This window comes from Panicum virgatum, chromosome 4K (genome assembly GCF_016808335.1).
Source record: "Panicum virgatum strain AP13 chromosome 4K, P.virgatum_v5, whole genome shotgun sequence".
In the NCBI taxonomy this organism is placed as follows: Eukaryota; Viridiplantae; Streptophyta; class Magnoliopsida; order Poales; family Poaceae; genus Panicum; species Panicum virgatum.
In genome coordinates this window covers 46,164,291-46,182,813 of record NC_053139.1, presented here as the reverse complement: position 1 = coordinate 46,182,813, position 18,523 = coordinate 46,164,291, and the positions used below count along the sequence as shown (strand labels likewise).

The 18,523-nt window shown below is 45.9% G+C and overlaps 1 protein-coding gene across 1 annotated transcript; it reads right to left on the bottom strand.

Annotated features, from left to right (window-relative positions):
- Positions 1-14,862: 14,862 nt before the first annotated feature.
- Positions 14,863-17,052, bottom strand: LOC120702288 (disease resistance protein RPM1-like). The gene is made up of 3 exons (XM_039986009.1): positions 16,374-17,052; positions 14,982-15,967; positions 14,863-14,880 (listed from the first exon to the last, which is right to left on the bottom strand). The coding sequence occupies exons 1-3, from the start codon at positions 17,050-17,052 to the stop codon at positions 14,863-14,865; spliced, it is 1,683 nt and encodes a 560-aa protein (XP_039841943.1).
- Between the last annotated feature and the right edge of the window lie 1,471 nt (positions 17,053-18,523).

The window sequence follows — 18,523 nt, the reverse complement described above, 5'->3', positions numbered from 1 at the left end:
GAAGAGTATAGCAGAAGCGACAACAGAGCAGCACAGCAGGTATAAGCGGAAACACAGAGTAGCTGGCAGGAAGTTACGTCTCCTCCTTAAAGGTTAGGCTACCATCGGTGCATCCAATGTCTCGGAGTTTGAGCCAGCGTAACATTTTCAGCTTGGCGAGGATGTCCCAGTAGTCCTTCATCAACAAGGTGTTATTTAGAGTTACCTTGTTGAGTTGCTCCAGCTTCACATCGTCATTTGGTGGATTGACGCCTCTTGCCAACAAAGGAAGAAGTTGTTTAGTTTGCGCGGTTCCACTAATGCTTAAACTCTTTAGATGCTTTGGAGGTTCAAATCTTTTTAACTCGCTGCCGCTGTGTTTGGTACCAAGAGTCAATGATACAACTGATCGGAGGCACTCATGCAGCTCGCTTTTGGTTGTGTGAAGAAGAGTAATTGACAGAGATTGAAGGCACTCCTGCGGGTTACTGATCGCCTCAAGCAAACTATTAAGATGACTCTCCTTGTCTTCGATAACCACACCAAACTTGCGCAGCTACCATAAGCTCCCAATGTCTTTCAAATCTTCACCATTAATCTCTCGTGCCTTAACATTGGAAAGTACCTCCCTGTTTTCCATTTTTTTCCAATCTTGTCAGGAATCCAGGCACTGGAGAAATCCTCAGCCCCCACATTACTGTGTGAAAACGATCAGGTGCTCTAGTCTAAGAGAGGGAGGGAGTGAATTAGACACTATTAAAATCTTAACCTATGGCTCCAACTAGTTTGCACAAAGCTTAAACTAAAGTAAGCTATTTAGATGTGCAACTAGTTTGCACAAAACTTAAACTAAAGCAAGCTATCTAGATGTGCAACTAGTTTGCACAAAACTTAAACTAAAGCAAACTATCTAGATGTGCAACTACGTTTCATCTTAGTGTGAAACCCTCATTCCAAAATAATTTTGCAACCTATAATCAATCCTAACAAGATACTACACTAAGAAAGTAAAGGCACACAAGTTGCAATATGAAATACGGAAGCTTAAAGAGAGGGATGAGAGGAAGCGAACTCTCGACACGAGGATTTATCCCGCGGTTTGGATTGCCACAAAGGCGCCCCTACATCCACGTTGTTGAAGCACTCACGAAGAGTATCGCTTCCCGGCAATCAAGTCTCTTCCGTAACACAATCACGGTCACCTTGATCCCGATCTTCACTAAGGGAGATTGCCCACGAAGGAGGGGTCTCCGTCCCCCGCACAATGTCGTCGACGCCGCTCCACACCAAGCCGGAGGGTCGTTGACTTGCCGGCGAGCCACCAAAGCTCCAAGGATGGCCGGCGCACCAAGATACAATGTTGGTTCACTCTAGAACCACAGCACAAGGATCTAAACCTTGCTTGATCACTCACTCAAGAGCTAACCTAGCACTAACACTCACAAAGCTTGTGCTAAGGACTAAGGATTTGATCTTTATGCTCTTGGATGGCTTGGAGGTGTTCTCGGATGTGTATGAGATGTCTTGAGACTCCAGCAAGCTTCAAATGGCCGGGGGAGCTCATATATATAGGCCTTCAAGTCGAACTAGCCGTTTGTAGCCGTTAGCAGCTTTCTGCGAAGGCATCGGAACATCCGGTGCATAGTGCATCGGTTCTTCCGGTCACTCTGCGCTCTGAACTAGTCGTTGGCTTCTCTGACACGGCCGCAGCACCTTCAGGGACCCTCGGTTGATCCGATGCTTAGGCGTCGGTTCTTCCGGTGACACTTGATCCGCAGATAGCCGTTGCCTTTGCTGACGTCATTGCACCGACGCCTTGCTCCGTCGCTGTTGACGCTCCTTAGCGCCCCCGATTTATATACCGCAAGCGAACGGTTTCGTGTAGCTTTTCCCTCAGAGTATTCCCCCAAGGTTTATCAATCCACGGAACCAAAGAGACAAGAAACAATCTACTAGCATAGAGATTCCTTTGTGTGAGATGGTGAAAACGAATCTAATCTACTAAAAACACGACAAACACCAAAGGTAGCAAGAGAAAGTTAGAGATAACCAATCTAGATCACCTAGATCATGCATATGTTGTAGTTCCAGCTAGATAAAGTGAAGTAAGATAGATGTGAATCTCAATGAAAAGCCTCTTTAAACTCAAAATCTCCAATCCGATCCCTCGATACCCAACCTACTCTGTGGAGACGGCCTGTCACGACGCCCCCCTTTTCAACGGGATACCCTGAAGCAAGTCGAACTCACTTTGGTAGTTCCGCCATGAACCTCTAGCCACCATGACTACAAGATCATGCTAAGTGATCTATCTCGATAATAGATCTAAGATGAAGCGAACCCAAAGAAAAGAACGAAATCGAAAGAGGAGAACATGGTCGCTAAACATTCGGAAACACAAATAACTTCACCATGAATGATAGTACATCACAAGATCACAACCGGGGCCCTACCTTGATCTTGATGATCCTAGCTCCAGAACTCCGACGTGGTCTTCCTTTGTTCGGGCTTTGGCCTTCGTCATTCTTCGTGTCATCGCGTGATCGTGGGCTTCGCCATTTCATGCTCCAAAATTGGTCAAAAACCTGCAAAAACGAAGTACCTCCAAAATATATGTGCAAACGTGAAAACGACCAATAATTGGGCCGAGGTTAGGATGGTTAGTGATTTTGATATTAAATTCATGCCATTATCAAAGTTAAACAGGGGATAAAATGGATACTTAAGGAGCGCCAACATTCCCCCCATGCTTAAACCTTGCTCGTCCTCGAGTAAGTCTTTGATAAAAATCAGCGCTGCCTTTCAGTGTCCAATCCCTGTACTTGATCATACACGAGAAAACACAATGCTCCCAAAAAATATTTTGCAGTTAATAGTTCAAGTTGTAACCAGCTTTTTTTCAATGTGGAAGGTAGATACAAGTTAAATGCTTCCCCACAATTATTAAGCACATGCTCTCAAAATTAAACAAGTCTCAGGAGTAAGAAAGTAAGTTCCATAAGTAATGCTAAACCAAGATCAATAATTCAAACCTCATTGCAATTTGCTCATGGAAACTCTCAGCTCATCTTGACTCTCAAACTTGCTAGAACTCTCTCCTTTCTTTCTCTCATATGTATGTGTGAGGCTTTATCTGGAGCTCTGGAAAGGTTAGTCTAAACAAAAGATATTATAATCAAGATATTATCAAAACAAGGAATACTTCTTATGGATTTACCGAGACTCGTCAAAAAGACCATTGGAAAATAATTTCTTTGTGGAGAGGGAGAGAATGGAACACACACTTTAGATGGTGGACATGTGCAAATGGCAATGGTTGATCCCAAGGCACGACTGAAGTCCTTGTTATCGGATTGCACATGGTTGGAATAATTGAGTATAGAATAATCTTCAAAGCACCCGGAGTTTAATGAAGCAGACGGAACCGAGGAGCTTTTCATCCTTATTTCTTTCTTTCTTTTTTTTCTTTCTCTTTTTTTTTAATTCTTTTTGCTCCTCAGAACCACTGGCAACACAATGCACTTACTCCACCTCCCCCCATGCTTGAACTTTTGCTTGTCCTCAAGCAATGAAGTGATGATAACTTGATGGAGTGAGTGCACAAAACCTTTATCAATTCTCTGGACATAACTTTGGAATTCAGGGGAGCATCTCCTCGTGAAAGATTGAAGCCAACAAAGGAGGAAAAGGGGCAGGCCGGCCGGCCTAGGGGTGTTAAGCCGGCCGGCCTACTGCCTGTAGGCCTCCACTTCTTCGGATTTTTCTTCTGCGAAATCTTTGATGTTTCCCAAGCTTATGTTTTACTGAATTTTACTCTTGATTCCACTGTTTTGCCGTCGAAATAGATATACTCAATATATAGGTTGTGGTCAAGAAGGTGTTTCACAAAAAGATGTTTTTGGTTAAGGGTGGATATCCAACGAGGTTTGCGATGTTCCCGGTATAGAAACTCACAATGCATGGATAGAATGGCTAGCAAAAGATAGGTACACAAAAATACGGAATGATCAACTTCTTAGTCTTGTACCAAAGAAGATAAATCCTGAATTAATTCACCTGAAAATAATTCTTGCTCTATGGTTTTTATGATATATCATCTAAGCTTGTAGAAGGGTAGAGCAAATGCAAAAGGTACCATTGACAAGGTTAGCTCAAAATTAAATCCAAATTAAATTTTCCTTGACAAGCTTAAGTAAGAGAGCAAGAATAAAAGATATGGGTTCTAATTTATCATAACCTCCACAATTGAATTAGCCGGCATTTAATTAATTTTCAGATCTTGTTAAAGAGAGCATTAGTTTAATCATGCATAAACCAAGCACAAGAAAGTAGACAAAGTGGCAACGATCATCATATTTTAACATGGCACAAACTTTCTATCATCATTACTAACCATAACATTAAAGCGTGGGTAATGCATTTATTTATCATGGTGATGAAGACAAAAGAAAACAAATTGCACACATGCTGAAATAAATAAAACAGAAAATCGCTACGCACACACAAGCTTGCACACATGCTGAAAATAAATGAAAAGAAATAGAAAATCCAAACCACACGTGCGAGCATTTTATTCTTGGTCATGCCGTCGATCAATCTCCTTGATTGGCTCTTGCGTTGTATCCTTGATCATAATACTGCTGAAATGCTCCTCCATTAAAATGTTCCGGTGGCGCCAGACCTAGAAGTCCCATTTGATATGCAATTCCTGCAGTTCCATCTTCTAGTTGGGTTGTATGCCTCCGGATGGCATCTATATCTTCCATATTTCTTCTCGCATAAGCACCCATAATTCTCATTCCTTGTTCTGGTTGAGGGAGGTCAAAATATTGTGCTCCAAATGACGGGTCGGGCATCTCTCCTTGATATGACGAGGGTGGGCATCCGTAGTTGCTAAATGGTGGGGGTGCCGCCGCAGCGTGCCCCCATGCTTGTTCTTGGCTTCCTTCCCATTGACTCGTCCATCCTTGCGGGTATCCCTGTCCACTTGATGCACCTTGAAATTCATTTCTCCAATAAGTAGAACTTGGCGGTGGAAGATTTACTTCCAAGTCTTCTTGTTGTGCCGATGTCGATGTCCCTTCAATTAACCTTCCTCTTTTTGATTTCTTCACCTTTTTTCCAATATTTTCAACTCGCCAATCAGTCCTCCCTCTTGCAAATAATTTCAGCCTTTGATCGGGGAGGGAAATATCCATCTCAGAAATAGTAAATCCCTTCTTTTCATCTCCTCCGATATAATGGCCTTGCCTCAAATGATCAATCCCAATATCTCTTCCCGGGACATAAAATTTTTGGATCAATCGTAACTTCGGATTCATTGCTCGGGCTATCATTGTGAGATAACATCCCGAACCAACTTCTCCCGTGCCGGATGATGCTTCACAAAGCCACCTTTCAACCATGATGTTGGTGGGATCAATTACTTGCTTCTTCACCAATGCAGCATACATCCAACTTAATTCCTGGTCGGTGACCTTTGATTCTCTCATCCTCCCGAGAATTCTTTTGCTCAACCAAGAGTGGAATATTTGGAGGGTAACATTACTTATATTCTTTCTTTGGCGGTTGACATCTTTTGCTATTTTTGTCCAAAATTCATCAAGCTCTCCATCTTCAACTTGCACCATTTCATATGCATTATTTTTGAATCCGAGCAAGCTTCCTATTTCGCCATAGGTGATTACTTTCTCTTCATTCTTGAGCCTAAATTTCAGACATGAAACTTCTTCACCATCCACCATTTCCGTTGATTTTTCTAATGTCATGAACATCTCAAGAGCCACTTCTTCTTGCATATCAACCGTGACACCATCGGAAAATAACTTCCAACCGATGTTTTCCAATAGCTCATAGATGTCATGATGAAGTCCCAGCTTCACCAATGCTTCATCATCAAAATCATAATTTGCTCGTAGTCTTCCCTTCATGAACTTTAGCCTTTCTTCTTCTTCCTTCGACAAGATAATAAACCCATATTCTGAATTCTTGGGCTTGTATGGTGGCGGTGCGGATGACCTTGTCGAACGCCGTGGAGAAGGTGGCATCCCTTCGGTGAATCTCATGGAGGAGCTTCTCGGGTCTCTCATCCCACCAAGGAGCAACATATCGCTCCTCGGTGCGGGGTTGTCTTCCTCCATGGTCCGCGGAGACTCGGAGACCGAGTGCCTCCGTGAAGAACTTGCCGATGCGTCGGATGTTGATGAACGTGTCCTTCTCCTCCCGGCGATGAACTTCATGAGGCCACTCATGGTGACTCCTTGCTGCACACACTTAAAAACAAACACACCGGGGGTTTCTTGCCGGCGGGAGAACAATATATCGAAGAGTGGAGCAAACTAGGAATTGTGGTGAATTTTCTGAGATTTTTGGAGTAGATTTTGGTGGACGAATTTTTCAGGGCTCTAACTGATGTTTCTGGGCAAAGAACTTGAAGAACATAAGCAAAGAAATGAGTGAGGAGTATACCTGCCAAAGGGGAGCACTAGAGGGCATAAATAGGGGCCAGGCCGGCCGGCCTAGGGCCTTGGGGCCGGCCGGCCTAGGGTGTTTTTCCATCTTCTCCACTTCAATTTTTTCTGGTGGCTTCCTGGTGCAATTATTTGCTTCTGTCCAGTACATCTTGTATGCTTTGCACCGCCCAAATCATGTGAACCACTCCTTCTTTGCCTTTGATGTCCACTTGCAACATTATTTATCCACTTTGTGTCATTCACCTTGTCCCATGCTTCATCATGCATCACATGGTGCCATCTTTGCTGAAAATCACTTGTCCTTCCCATGCATGGCTGCTCCCTCCTTTGAATTATTTGCATGTGGTGGTAGGTAGAGAGCACAACTCTTTCCGTGAACTCACTTTGATCAATGGATGTTAATCAAGCACATAAACCCTTTCCAAATGATGCTTAGATGTTTAATCCTCCTCTAACTTTGAAATTTCAGAATTGACTCAAAGCATGCAATGATTTTAAATGAATAATTAAAGGGGAATTGAAACATCTTTACATTTGTAAGTCGAAAAATATTTCCCGACTACATTAATTTTGGTTGCACCGGAACCATTCACTTTCATGAATTGATAGCGAACAATCTCGAATTCAACCGTGGGTCTTGGGTTTAGGTTCTAATTTTTGCCAAAATGAGAGAGAGAATTTTGAAAAAGAGAATAATTAAGGTTAGGAAAATTCTAGTCCTATGGTAATGAAACTGAAAATTCTCTCTATATTTGTGTGAACCTACGCATCAAGAATTTAAGTAACATAGCGCGGCTCTACTCGTGTGTTTTAACTCAACTTGGTCCGGCCGTCATGGAGAGGACGGTCGCCAAAAATAGGTATGGAATTCTAGATGTGGCTTTCTCAGGAAGAGGCAAATAAATCATAGGATGGCTCATGTCATTGGTTTTAAAATAAGAAATAACATTAGAAGGACCGAGCGAATAAAATCCAAATCGAATTGTTTGACCGAACTACCAATTGTTCAAAAGTATATCATGTTCCTGCGTAGCAAAATTCTCGACTCACTTACCTAGACCTTTCGCGGGTTGTCCTCCCGGCAGCTTATTCTTGACTCGACGAACGGGTTGCCTCCCGCAAAGCGCTTCGTTTATAGTCTATAGCTAGACTTTCTTCTTCTTCACTTCGGACCAACGCTCGGTGATGGCGCTGCAGTCATGGGTACCCACTTCCGCACAATCCTTGGTATGGGTTTGTCTTCTACGTTAGTCATCTTTTTGGTCTTCATAGACGGGCTTTTAGCTTTCTTCTTGACGGGTGCAACGATCTTCTTTGTCGCGATGGACGCGACAACTTATATCTCCTTCTTCGCTTCCTTCTTGCTCGGCTCCTCTTCTTTCTTTGGCTTCTCCTCTGTGACACGGCGGTGAGGCGGAACATATTTAACATTGATCATGTTGCATACCTCGAGGCGTGGACGAAACTTGAATTCGCTTGTGGTGCCATTGATGTCGAACTTTATCTCCCCCTTGCCAACGTCGATGTTTGCCCTTGCGGTCTTGAGGAAAGGCCTCCCAAGTATGAGAGGCGCCTTGCTCCCTTCTCCCATATCGAGAATCACAAAGTCAACGGGGACTAAGTGTTCTCCAATCTTCACGGGCACGTCTTCGGCGATTCCCAAAGGATAGCGAACGGAATTGTCCGCTAACTCTAGGCACATGGCGGTGGGTTCCGGCTCCGGTAAGCATAGCTTCTCGAACACATTCTTTGGCATGACGCTCACACTTGCACCGAGATCACAAAGTGCTCTTTCGAACATAAGAGATCCAATGGAACACGGGATGGTAGGACATCCGGGGTCCCTCTTCTTTTCTGGAGCTTCATTAGCGATTGCCGCGCTACATTCCTCAGTTAGCTTGACAGTGCTTGGTGGTATCTCGCGCTTGTTTCCCATGATGTCTTTGAAGTAGTGAGAATACGTCGGAACTTGTAGAGCGTCCAAGAGCGGCATATTGATGCTCAACCTGCGTACCATCTCAACAAATTTGTTGAATTGCTCATCTTCGTGTTTACCTTTCCGGTATCGTGGCCTTGGCGGTAGAATCTTGGTGTCTATATCATCTAGCTCAAACTCCGGCTCTTCGGTGACTATCTCTGGCATAGGAGTAGGTGCCTTCTCCTTGATGATGGTCTCCACTTCAACTCTTGGCTAAGGCTTCCTTGCTCCCGCTGCATGTTCGGGTTCTTCGGTCTCCTTTCCTGAGCGAGTTTGAATTGCCTTAGCCGTCTCCGGACTTTGAGGTTGCCCGGGCAATTTTCCTTCGTTGCTAGATAGGCGTCCGGCGAGCTGGGCTACTTGTGTTTCTAGCATCTTCATCATGTTGAGTACTTGAAGGTTAGAGCTCCCGACCTCCGTCACCTTGCCATCAATGTTCTCCAAGATCTTGTCCATAGCCTTGAACTTGGTGACGGTGTCCTTGTTGATCTTGCCTTGCTCCTCCATAAACTCCTTCAATTGTATACAAACAGGTACCGAGTTTTGAATGGAAGAGCTTGCATTAAATTGGGGTCTACCTTGCCCGTAGCGGAAGTTGGTCGGCGGAATCCATTCTCCCTTCTTCATGTAATCGAGCATCTTGGCTTCCTCCGGGCAATTCTTTTGCACATGGCTGTACTCTCCACATTCTTCACATGTAGACCTTGCTTCGGCCGCCTTCAAATCGATAGCTTGGGCTTCTCTCTTTTCCACTTCCATCTTCTCCAACCTTCTCATGAGCGAGTCGATCTTCCCTTCTAGCACTTCTTCGCGTTCCACTTGTAATACACTCTTTGCGGCGCCCACGGCTTGGAGTGGTTGCAGGCGCCCCGATGATGCCCATGCGTCATTGTCCACCACCTTCTTGAATAGTTTGAAAACTTGAGTAGGCGTGAGCTCAATGATAGAACCTCCGGCCGATGCGTCAATGATCCCCCTTGATGCAGTAGTGAGGCCTTGATAGAACTTCTGGACCACATCCTCCCTTGAGAACTTGTGATGAGGTACGGCGCGAATGTAGTCGTTGAAGCGCTCATAGGCTTCCGCAATAGTCTCTGTCGGGGCTTGCGCGAATGTTGCAATCTTGTTGCGCAGAATCTGGGTCTTGCCCGGCGAGTAGAACTCCGTCATAAACTCTTTCATCAAGGACTCCCAATTTTGCACCGTGTGCGGTGGTAGAGAATGAAACCATTGCAGCGCTCTCCCAAGTAGAGAGAATGGAAAGAGCCTCGCTCTTATTTGATCTTGAGTCATCCCTTGCATGTCGAAGGTGCGGCATAGTTGGAGAAACGCTTGAAGATGTAGATTAGCGTCTTCTTTTCCAGTGAAGGGCGAGCTTTGCACCATACTTATGATTGAAGTCTTGATCTCGAACGGAACTCCGATGTTGTCGAGATTTTGGATCGGCAAGTCCCGAACGTCTGGAGTGCATAGCTCTCCGATCGTACGCTCTGGCTCCGGTAGCGCCATCCCTTGGTGAAGTGGCGCCTCCTTTGGACTTGTTGGTGGAGTTGCTTGAGGTGAAGACGATGAATCGTCGGCTTCAACTTCTGGATCTACTAGTTCCGGCTTCTTTGATCGTGCTTCTCGTCTTCTTTGCCTGTAAATTTTTTCTGGATCATCCACAAAATTTTCGGGTTTGTTGGAGAGGCTCCCGTCCATCTCCTGTTAGGGGTTAGTGAAAAAAAGAAAAATATATACGAGATCTAAAAGATGAATATACAAGATCTAAAACATAAAAGAAAAATAAAGCAAACTCTAGATTAGATTGATTTTCGTGGAATAGATCCGTTTTTTTAGTTAGCTCAGAAAAATTAAGAGATCTAAAAAGGTCAAAAAGAAAAATCAAGAAATATTTACGAATGCAAGTAAGATTGGATCTTAAATCGATGGTTCCCCGGCAATGGCGCCAGAAAAGCTTGTTGACGCTCCTTAGCGCCCCCGATTTATATACCGCAAGCGCACGGTTTCGTGTAGCTTTTCCCTCAGAGTATTCCCCTAAGGTTTATCAATCCACGGAACCAAAGAGACAAGAAACAATCTACTAGCATAGAGATTCCTTTGTGTGAGATGGTGAAAACGAATCTAATCTACTAAAAACACGACAAACACCAAAGGTAGCAAGAGAAAGTTAGAGATAACCAATCTAGATCACCTAGATCATGCATATGTTGTAGTTCCAGCTAGATAAAGTGAAGTAAGATAGATGTGAATCTCAATGAAATGCCTCTTTAAACTCAAAATCTCCAATCCGATCCCTCGATACCCAACCTACTCTGTGGAGACGGCTTGTCACGACGCCCCCCTTTTCAACGGGATACCCTGAAGCAAGTCGAACTCACTTTGGTAGTTCCGCCATGAACCTCTAGCCGCCATGACTACAAGATCATGCTAAGTGATCTATCTCGATAATAGATCTAAGATGAAGCGAACCCAAAGAAAAGAACGAAATCGAAAGAGGAGAACATGGTCGCTAAACATTCGGAAACACAAATAACTTCACCATGAATGATAGTACATCACAAGATCACAACCGGGTCCCTACCTTGATCTTGATGATCCTAGCTCCAGAACTCCGACGTGGTCTTCCTTGCAAGGTTCCCACGTCGGCTAGGGCAAACCCTAGACAACTAGCATGACCCTCGGCTCTCCGAGAGGTGTCCCTCTATCTTCTCTGCTCTTTGGCGTCGTCTCCCGAATTGCTCTCTGCGTGAACCTTGGGGAGGGGTCTTTAAATAGCCTCAGGGAACCCTCGGTCAAAGGGGAGGTCGAACCGACCTAAAAAAGGCCTGGGCCGGCCAGCCCAATGAGCCTAGGCCGGCCGGCCTAGCACTTTCCTTCGCCGGCTCGCGCTCAACTTTCTCCCCAAGCCTCCTGGAATCTTCTAGAGTTTATGTCTTTCACGATTGCACCCCTTTAGACGTCGTTATCTTCGAGATTTCTTCGAGGAGAAGGATAAGATGGAAAATCCTTCCTTAAATATCTCTTTGCTTTGCTTAGCTCCGAAGTATCTCAATCTTATCTTGTGGGCTTTGTCTTTTGGGCTTCATTGGAGGGTGGATGTGCATGAATGGGCCTCCAATCATCATGGCCTTCGACCCTTTGTTCGGGCTTTGGCCTTCGTCATTCTTCGTGTCATCGCGTGATCGTGGGCTTCGCCATTTCATGCTCCAAAATTGGTCAAAAACCTGCAAAAACGAAGTACCTCCAAAATATATGTGCAAACGTGAAAACGACCAATAATTGGGCCGAGGTTAGGATGGTTAGTGATTTTGATATTAAATTCATGCCATTATCAAAGTTAAACAGGGGATAAAATGGATACTTAAGGAGCGCCAACAGTCGCACCACCGGTTCAACCGGTGCTGAAAGCTTAGCTGCTGCACGCTTGACAACGTCTATGGAACATAGTACGTTGAATGCACTGATGCTTCTCTTTACACCGTCGGTTCAACCGGTGCTTCATTCTTTCTTCACTTGATCTCCAGAGGCGCACAGACTTGTGCCAATGCCAGGGCGTCGGATCTTCCGACAACCATCGGATGCACCGATGCTATAGGCATCGGTTCTTCCGGTGCTACTGATTTCAGTAGAACTCGTCCAATTTAGCATTTCTTTGAGTTCTTTCTTCGTGTTTTGCTTTGCATGGCCTTTTTACTTCATCTCTGGGATCTAGAAATGTTCACTTAACAAAATCATTAGTCCCATTGATTGCGTTGTCATACAATCACCAAAATCACTCGAAATGGCATAAATGGTGCCATGTTCATTACAATCTCCCCCTTTTTGATGATTGATGACAACATAATCAAAGCAAGCATAAAATTTGAAAGAATTGACAAATTGAACCACTTACATTTGTTTGGATGCTTACCATCATCCAATGACGGTTTGGCCTTCCCCTAAAACTATGTTCCCCTTTTGTTCCTCCCCCTATTTGGTACTCCTCTCTGATGTGTTGACTTGATCCACTCGGCATGTCTCCCCCTTTGGAATATTTTTCCTTCTTGGGATCATCTCTCCCTCTTTGTTGGGAACATGCCTTGCTTTGATCCACATTTCTGTTGGATGATGATCCCATGCGGGTGGTGAATTTTTTGTTTGATTCATCACTTGAACTTGCACTTGATTCTTCACCACCGCTTACCCATTCACCAAATACGGCATATGATTCATGCTTGGACTTCTTCTCCTTCTTTTGCTTGTTCTTTTTGAACTTCTTCTCAACCTTCATGAGTTGATGGTGGGGCCCATCTTTGAGGAAGACCATATACCCCATTGAATTGATTTCCTTCAAGCATTTGTTCATCCTCTTCACTTGCTTGTAGAGGTTGGGGTTCATTGGCTCTTTTTCATCATTTGAGGAGCTTCTTGCATCCTCTTCTTCCTCATCACTTAAGCTACCTTTGATGGCCATCTTCTTCAACTTTTTAAGTTACTTGCATGCAAGTGCGCTATGTGTTGGTGAAGAAGATGTCGCCTTTGTCTTGATGTCATTGCGTAGCTCATGGGCAATCACCTTGATGAGGACTTGATTTGGTGTCATTGTGGTGAGATCTTTTTCATATAGAATTGTTATCACCAAATCATAGTCCGGCATTCGGAGTGAGTGAAGGAAAATCTTCAATTTGCTTCACACCTAAGAAATTAACCTCATTCACAAGAGTATTCAATCGTGAGTACATAGATTCGGCATTTTCATCATCAAGTTGCTTAAAGCTATTAAGCTTATCAATGAGAACATGATATCTTTCGTTGGCAACATCCTCCGTGCCCTCATGGTTCTCGATGACAGTCGTCCATAGCTTTTTACCATATTCACAAGAATAAACACGATTGAACACATTATCACTAAGAGAAGACAAGATAATGCATTTAGCGGTGACATCATGTTGCTTCTCTTGTTGACCATTATTTTTTACCCCTTCACTCACTACTCTCCAAACGTTTAGTCCCGTCGCTTGGAGATGGGCTTGCATCAAAACCTTCCATCGTTGGAAGCCCGTGCCGTCGAACCGTGGAGCGGGTCTAAAAGGATCCTTCCTTTCCCCCTAAGAGCTAACTCACTAGGCGGTGAAGCCTACCGATCTAATGAGCCGGTAAACACAAATTTGCTAATGGAATTGGCTTTCTTTGTGAGAGAAGTGAGTCCCGGCTCTGATACCAATTGAAAGCGATCGGGTGCTCTAGCCTAAGAGGGGGAGGGAGTGAATTAGGCACTATTAAAACCTTAGCCTATGGCTCCAACTAGTTTGCACAAAGCTTAAACTAAAGCAAGCTATCCAAATGTGCAACTATGGTTCATCTTAGTGTGAAACCCTCATCCCAAAAGAGTTTTGCAACCTATAGCCAATCCAAGCAAGATACTACACTAAGAAAGTAAAGGCACATAAGTTACAATATGAAATACGGAAGCTTAAAGAGAGGGATGAGAGAAAGTAAAGGGACATAAGTTACACCTTGATCCCGATCTTCACTAAGGGAGATTGCCCACGAAGGAGGGGTCTCCGTCCCCCGCACAATGTCGTCGACGCCGCTCCACACCAAGCCGGAGGGTCGTTGACTTGCCGGCGAGCCACCAAAGCTCCAAGGATGGCCGGCGCACCAAGATATAATGTTGGTTCACTCTAGAACCACAGCACAATGATCTAAACCCTGCTTGATCACTCACTCAAGAGCTAACCTAGCACTAACACTCACAAAGCTTGTGCTAAGGAATAAGGATTTGATCTTTATGCTCTTGGATGGCTTGGAGGTATTCTTGGATGTGTATGAGATGTCTTGAGACTCCAGCAAACTTCAAATGGCCGAGGGAGCTCATATATATAAGCCTCCAAGTCGAACTAGCCATTTGTAGCCGTTAGCAGCTTTCTGCGTAGGCATCGGAACATCCGGTGTATAGTGCATCGGTTCTTCCGGTCACTCTGCGCTCTGAACTAGCCGTTGGCTTCTCTGACATGGCCGCAGCACCTTTAGGGACCCTCGGTTGATCCGATGCTTAGGTGTTGGTTCTTCCTGTGACACTTGATCCGCAGATAGCCGTTGCCTTTGCTGACGTCATTGCACCGACGCCTTGCTCCGTCGCACCACCGGTTCAACCGGTGCTGAAAGCTTGGCTACTGCACGTTTGACAACGTCTCAGGAACATAGTACGTTGAATGCACCGACGCTTCTCTTTACACTGTCGGTTCAACCGGTGGTTCATTCTTTCTCCACTTGATCTCCAGAGGCGCACAGACTTGTGCCAATGCCAGGGCGTCGGATCTTCCGAAAACCATCGGATGCACCGATGCTATAGCCATCGGTTCTTCCGGTGCTACTGATTTCAGTAGAACTCGTCCAATTCAGCGTTTCTTTGAGTTTTTTCTTCGTGATTTGCTTTACATGGCCTTTTTACTTCATCCCTGAAATCTAGAAATGTTCAATTAACAAAACTATTAGTCTCATTGATTGCGTTGTCATACGATTACCAAAATCACTCGAAATAACATAAATGGTGCCATGTTCGTTACACTGTGGTTGATTGTTCCTTTGTCACCAGCAAGAAGACGCTTCAGCTTAAGAAGCACGACACGTTTTGTTGCAGATGCAGGCAACTTTGTCTGCCGGATATCCAGTACCTCAAGCTCATGGAGCTTGTTTATTTCATTAGGCAGCTTGGTGATATCTGTTCCCCTTAGGCTCAGGTACTTGAGCAATAATAACTTGTTGCATACGACCTTGAGGTAGCGTGGGTTTTTGTCGAAGATGCGGCAACCTTCGAGATCTAGCACCTTGAGCGTAGACAGTTGAGATTGTTCAGATTTCATCAGTTGCTGAAAGAAATTTTCGATAGTATCCGAACCACGGAGACGGAGATCATTGAAAATGGAGAAGTGACAAGCCAAGTGACGTGACAGGCGTGTCTCCACAATGTGTTGACTCTTGGCGATCTTGGTAATGAACTGATGAACTTGAACACTGACTCTGCAGCTCTTGGCCTTTCCCGTTAAACCAGTATCATCAGGATTAACAAGGTACCGGTCAATGAGCATATCAAAACATCTATTGGCTTCACGCACAGAAGTAGGCCAGTCTTCCTTTGTTATCAGCCCTTCTACAACCCACCGTCCTATCAAGGTTGATCGTCCGATCGGCTTTGCGTTCTTTCCTGAAGGGAAAATAGCTAGGTACAACAAGCAGGACCTGTATTCTTTAGGTAGATCGTTGTAAGCGAACTTTAACATCTGCATAGCAACACTAGCCGACGATTTTGGTGAAGCCTTCAGGCTGCTGTGCAACTTGCGCAATTCTCCATTGCTCATCATAGGGTTAGAATACAAAGCATAAGCAAAGATCTCCATGCAGAACTTTTCATCATCATATGGCTGACATTGTACCAAGATATCGCGAAAAATTCGGGGATTGTAGTTGTCCTCCTTCTGCTGACTGGTAAGCTGGAGCACCTTATCGTAGGCCCTGTTTGGTAGGGCTTCGGCTCTTCCAAAAACAGCTCCGGCTCTGGCTCCTCAGATGGAGCGGTTTTTCTGGTGGAGTTGGAGCCGTTTTAGAAAATGTTTGGCAAAACAGCTTCACTTGTTAGATTGATGTGTAAGCCGCGTGAAGCCACGATTTCATGGCTTCACCTTGCCTGTGTAAGCCGCCGACGGCTTCAGAACCGGCTTCACACGTGAAGCCGGTCCTGAAACAAACGTTTGGGAGGGCTTCACCTGAAGCCGCTCGTGAAGCTGTCGGTGAAGCCCTCCCAAAGAGGGCCGCAGTATTGTCCAACATCAGAATAGTCTATAGGCTCCTGAGATGACTGCTGTCCGGGATGGCAATAGCAATAACTTTTAGCTAATAGATACTCCCCCTCTCCTTGAAAATTCTTCCTTGCGCCAGTCATCATACGCCAGCGATGCAACCAACCATGTTCAAGGCAGCAATGGTCTCCTCCCATCCGGACACAAGTCTGTGGAGGAATTTTTTCATGAGAATCAGGGTCCCCTCATCATCCTTCAAATGATCTTTAATCTTGCCAACCATCCCTCTGATCGACAGCTGATGTATAACCCGCCGCTTGATTGCTTCTAGCTTCTTCTTGGTTTCCTCAATGACTGCTTCCTGGATTATTTCATCGCCGCGTGTTCCTTCCGGTTGTTCCTTGTGAGGTCTGTATTCCTGCTGCAGCTCCTGTCGGATTTCTACTTTAACCTTGTCGATGATTTCTCTTATCTGATCATGGCCCAATGAAGTGCTGCTAGTTCCGATGGTGGCCTTTGCGGCCTGCTTTGATATTGCTTGGTCCTTGGCACGCTTTGGGAACACAGTCTTGAGAATGTCAGCATAGGCCCGCCGGAGAGAGATGTCCACCTCCACCGCCACCGCCACCTCCACCGTCGGGCGGTGACCCACCGCCGGCATCCACCACACGTCACCACCCGCTCGGTGACCCACCAGCGGGGAGCTGCCCAGCCGCTTCGGCGCGCGCTGCGGTCTGGTCTGCCTCGGTGTCTGGGGAGGAGCTGCCTCAGGCTGCTGCGGGGGAGGCAGTTGAGCTTCATTACTACTCCTCTGAGGACGAGGGTAGCCTTGTGGCTGCATCTAGTGCGCAGCCAGTTTCCCCGGCGGAGTGCCGATGTGACGGGGCTGCTGCGGCGGGGGATGGGCGACGTCTCCGTTCGGTTCTTGTCAATCCAGCGACCCATCTGCCCTGCTGCGACAAAGGACCTTCAAGCCAAGATTCGCGTTTAGTTCCTAAGGAATGTTGAGTACTCTATTTTATTTGTGATGAGTGAATTGTCAACCGTGCGGTGTAATCGTGCGCTTGGTCTTTGGATTGCAAGTACACGGACGTCGAGTGTCGACGGTGAGCTGTTGTGAAGGTGCTGTGGCCGATGGACCGTGCGGTGGACGGCGGTGAAGGGCAGCCGGGACCGAAGCTCGTGCCGGGCGGCAGCTGCGGCGTCCACTCCTGGATTGAGGGCGCAAGCGGCGATGAAAGGCGGGTTTCTTGGTTTGCGCCACAAAACCAAGCAGGCGGACGGCGGTTGAAGACGCCAAGTTGTGGAGGCACAGGCGTCGGTCTCGGGACTGACGGAGGCGACGGGCGTCGACGGCGTCTAGGGCCTCGCTGCGGGCGAGAAGGTGACGGGCGTCGGGCGACGTCTAGGGCCGTCAGAAGGCCGAGGCAGGAACGGCGTCTAGGGCCACGGCGTGGAGGCGGGAATCTTCCCGCGCGTGAAGTTTTGGCGTTTTTCTCAAAACTGGCCACCTACACGGATTTCGCGAACCCCCAAAACCGCGAATTAGATCTTCATCGACATGGCGGCATCGCGGAGAAGGCTTCGAGTCGAAGAAAGAAACTCCGCCGTCGGATGAGATCGTGTACATATTTTCGGTTTTGCCTCTACGGGCGTTTTAGTGTCTAGTTTGAGTCGAGAGTATTTTGGACCCCTGCGAGGGCACCTTAAATACCCCTCACCCTCTCCTCTTTCTCTCCTGCACCTGGACAGCACGCCGCCTTCCCTCTTCCTGGCGCCTCCCCCTTCTCTTCTCTTTGTTCCTCCCTCTCCTGTCTAGGATTAGGACTTTAGGGATGGATTCTTGAGGATTTTGTACTGAGATTGATCGGGAAAGGAGGCACAATCCTTGTGCCCTCCGGGGTTTTGAATTCAATTCAATCTCGTACGTTTTGTGCTTTGTTTTGGATAAATTCGATTTTCCTTTGTCGATTCTTGAGTACGAGATGAGAGGCTGTTTTGTGGTGATTGTGTGGCTCTTTGAAGTGATTCTAATCCATCTAGCCAAGTGCTAAAACCCCCGGAATCACGAGTCCCCTCGGATCAAAGTTTTTGAGTTCTAGAGAAAACCCCGTTCTTGCTCAAAGAATCTTCGATTCCTCCCAAACCATGGAGTGATTCATCGATTTCTTCCGTGGACATGTTCACAAGTCCTTTGTGATTATGCTTGCGAAATTTGAGCTCCTTTGGACTTGATTTGATCCTTCAATCATCGAAGTTCCAAAGGTCGCGGGCTGGAAAAACGTTTCTGGACTCTGTTCTTCCTATCACCG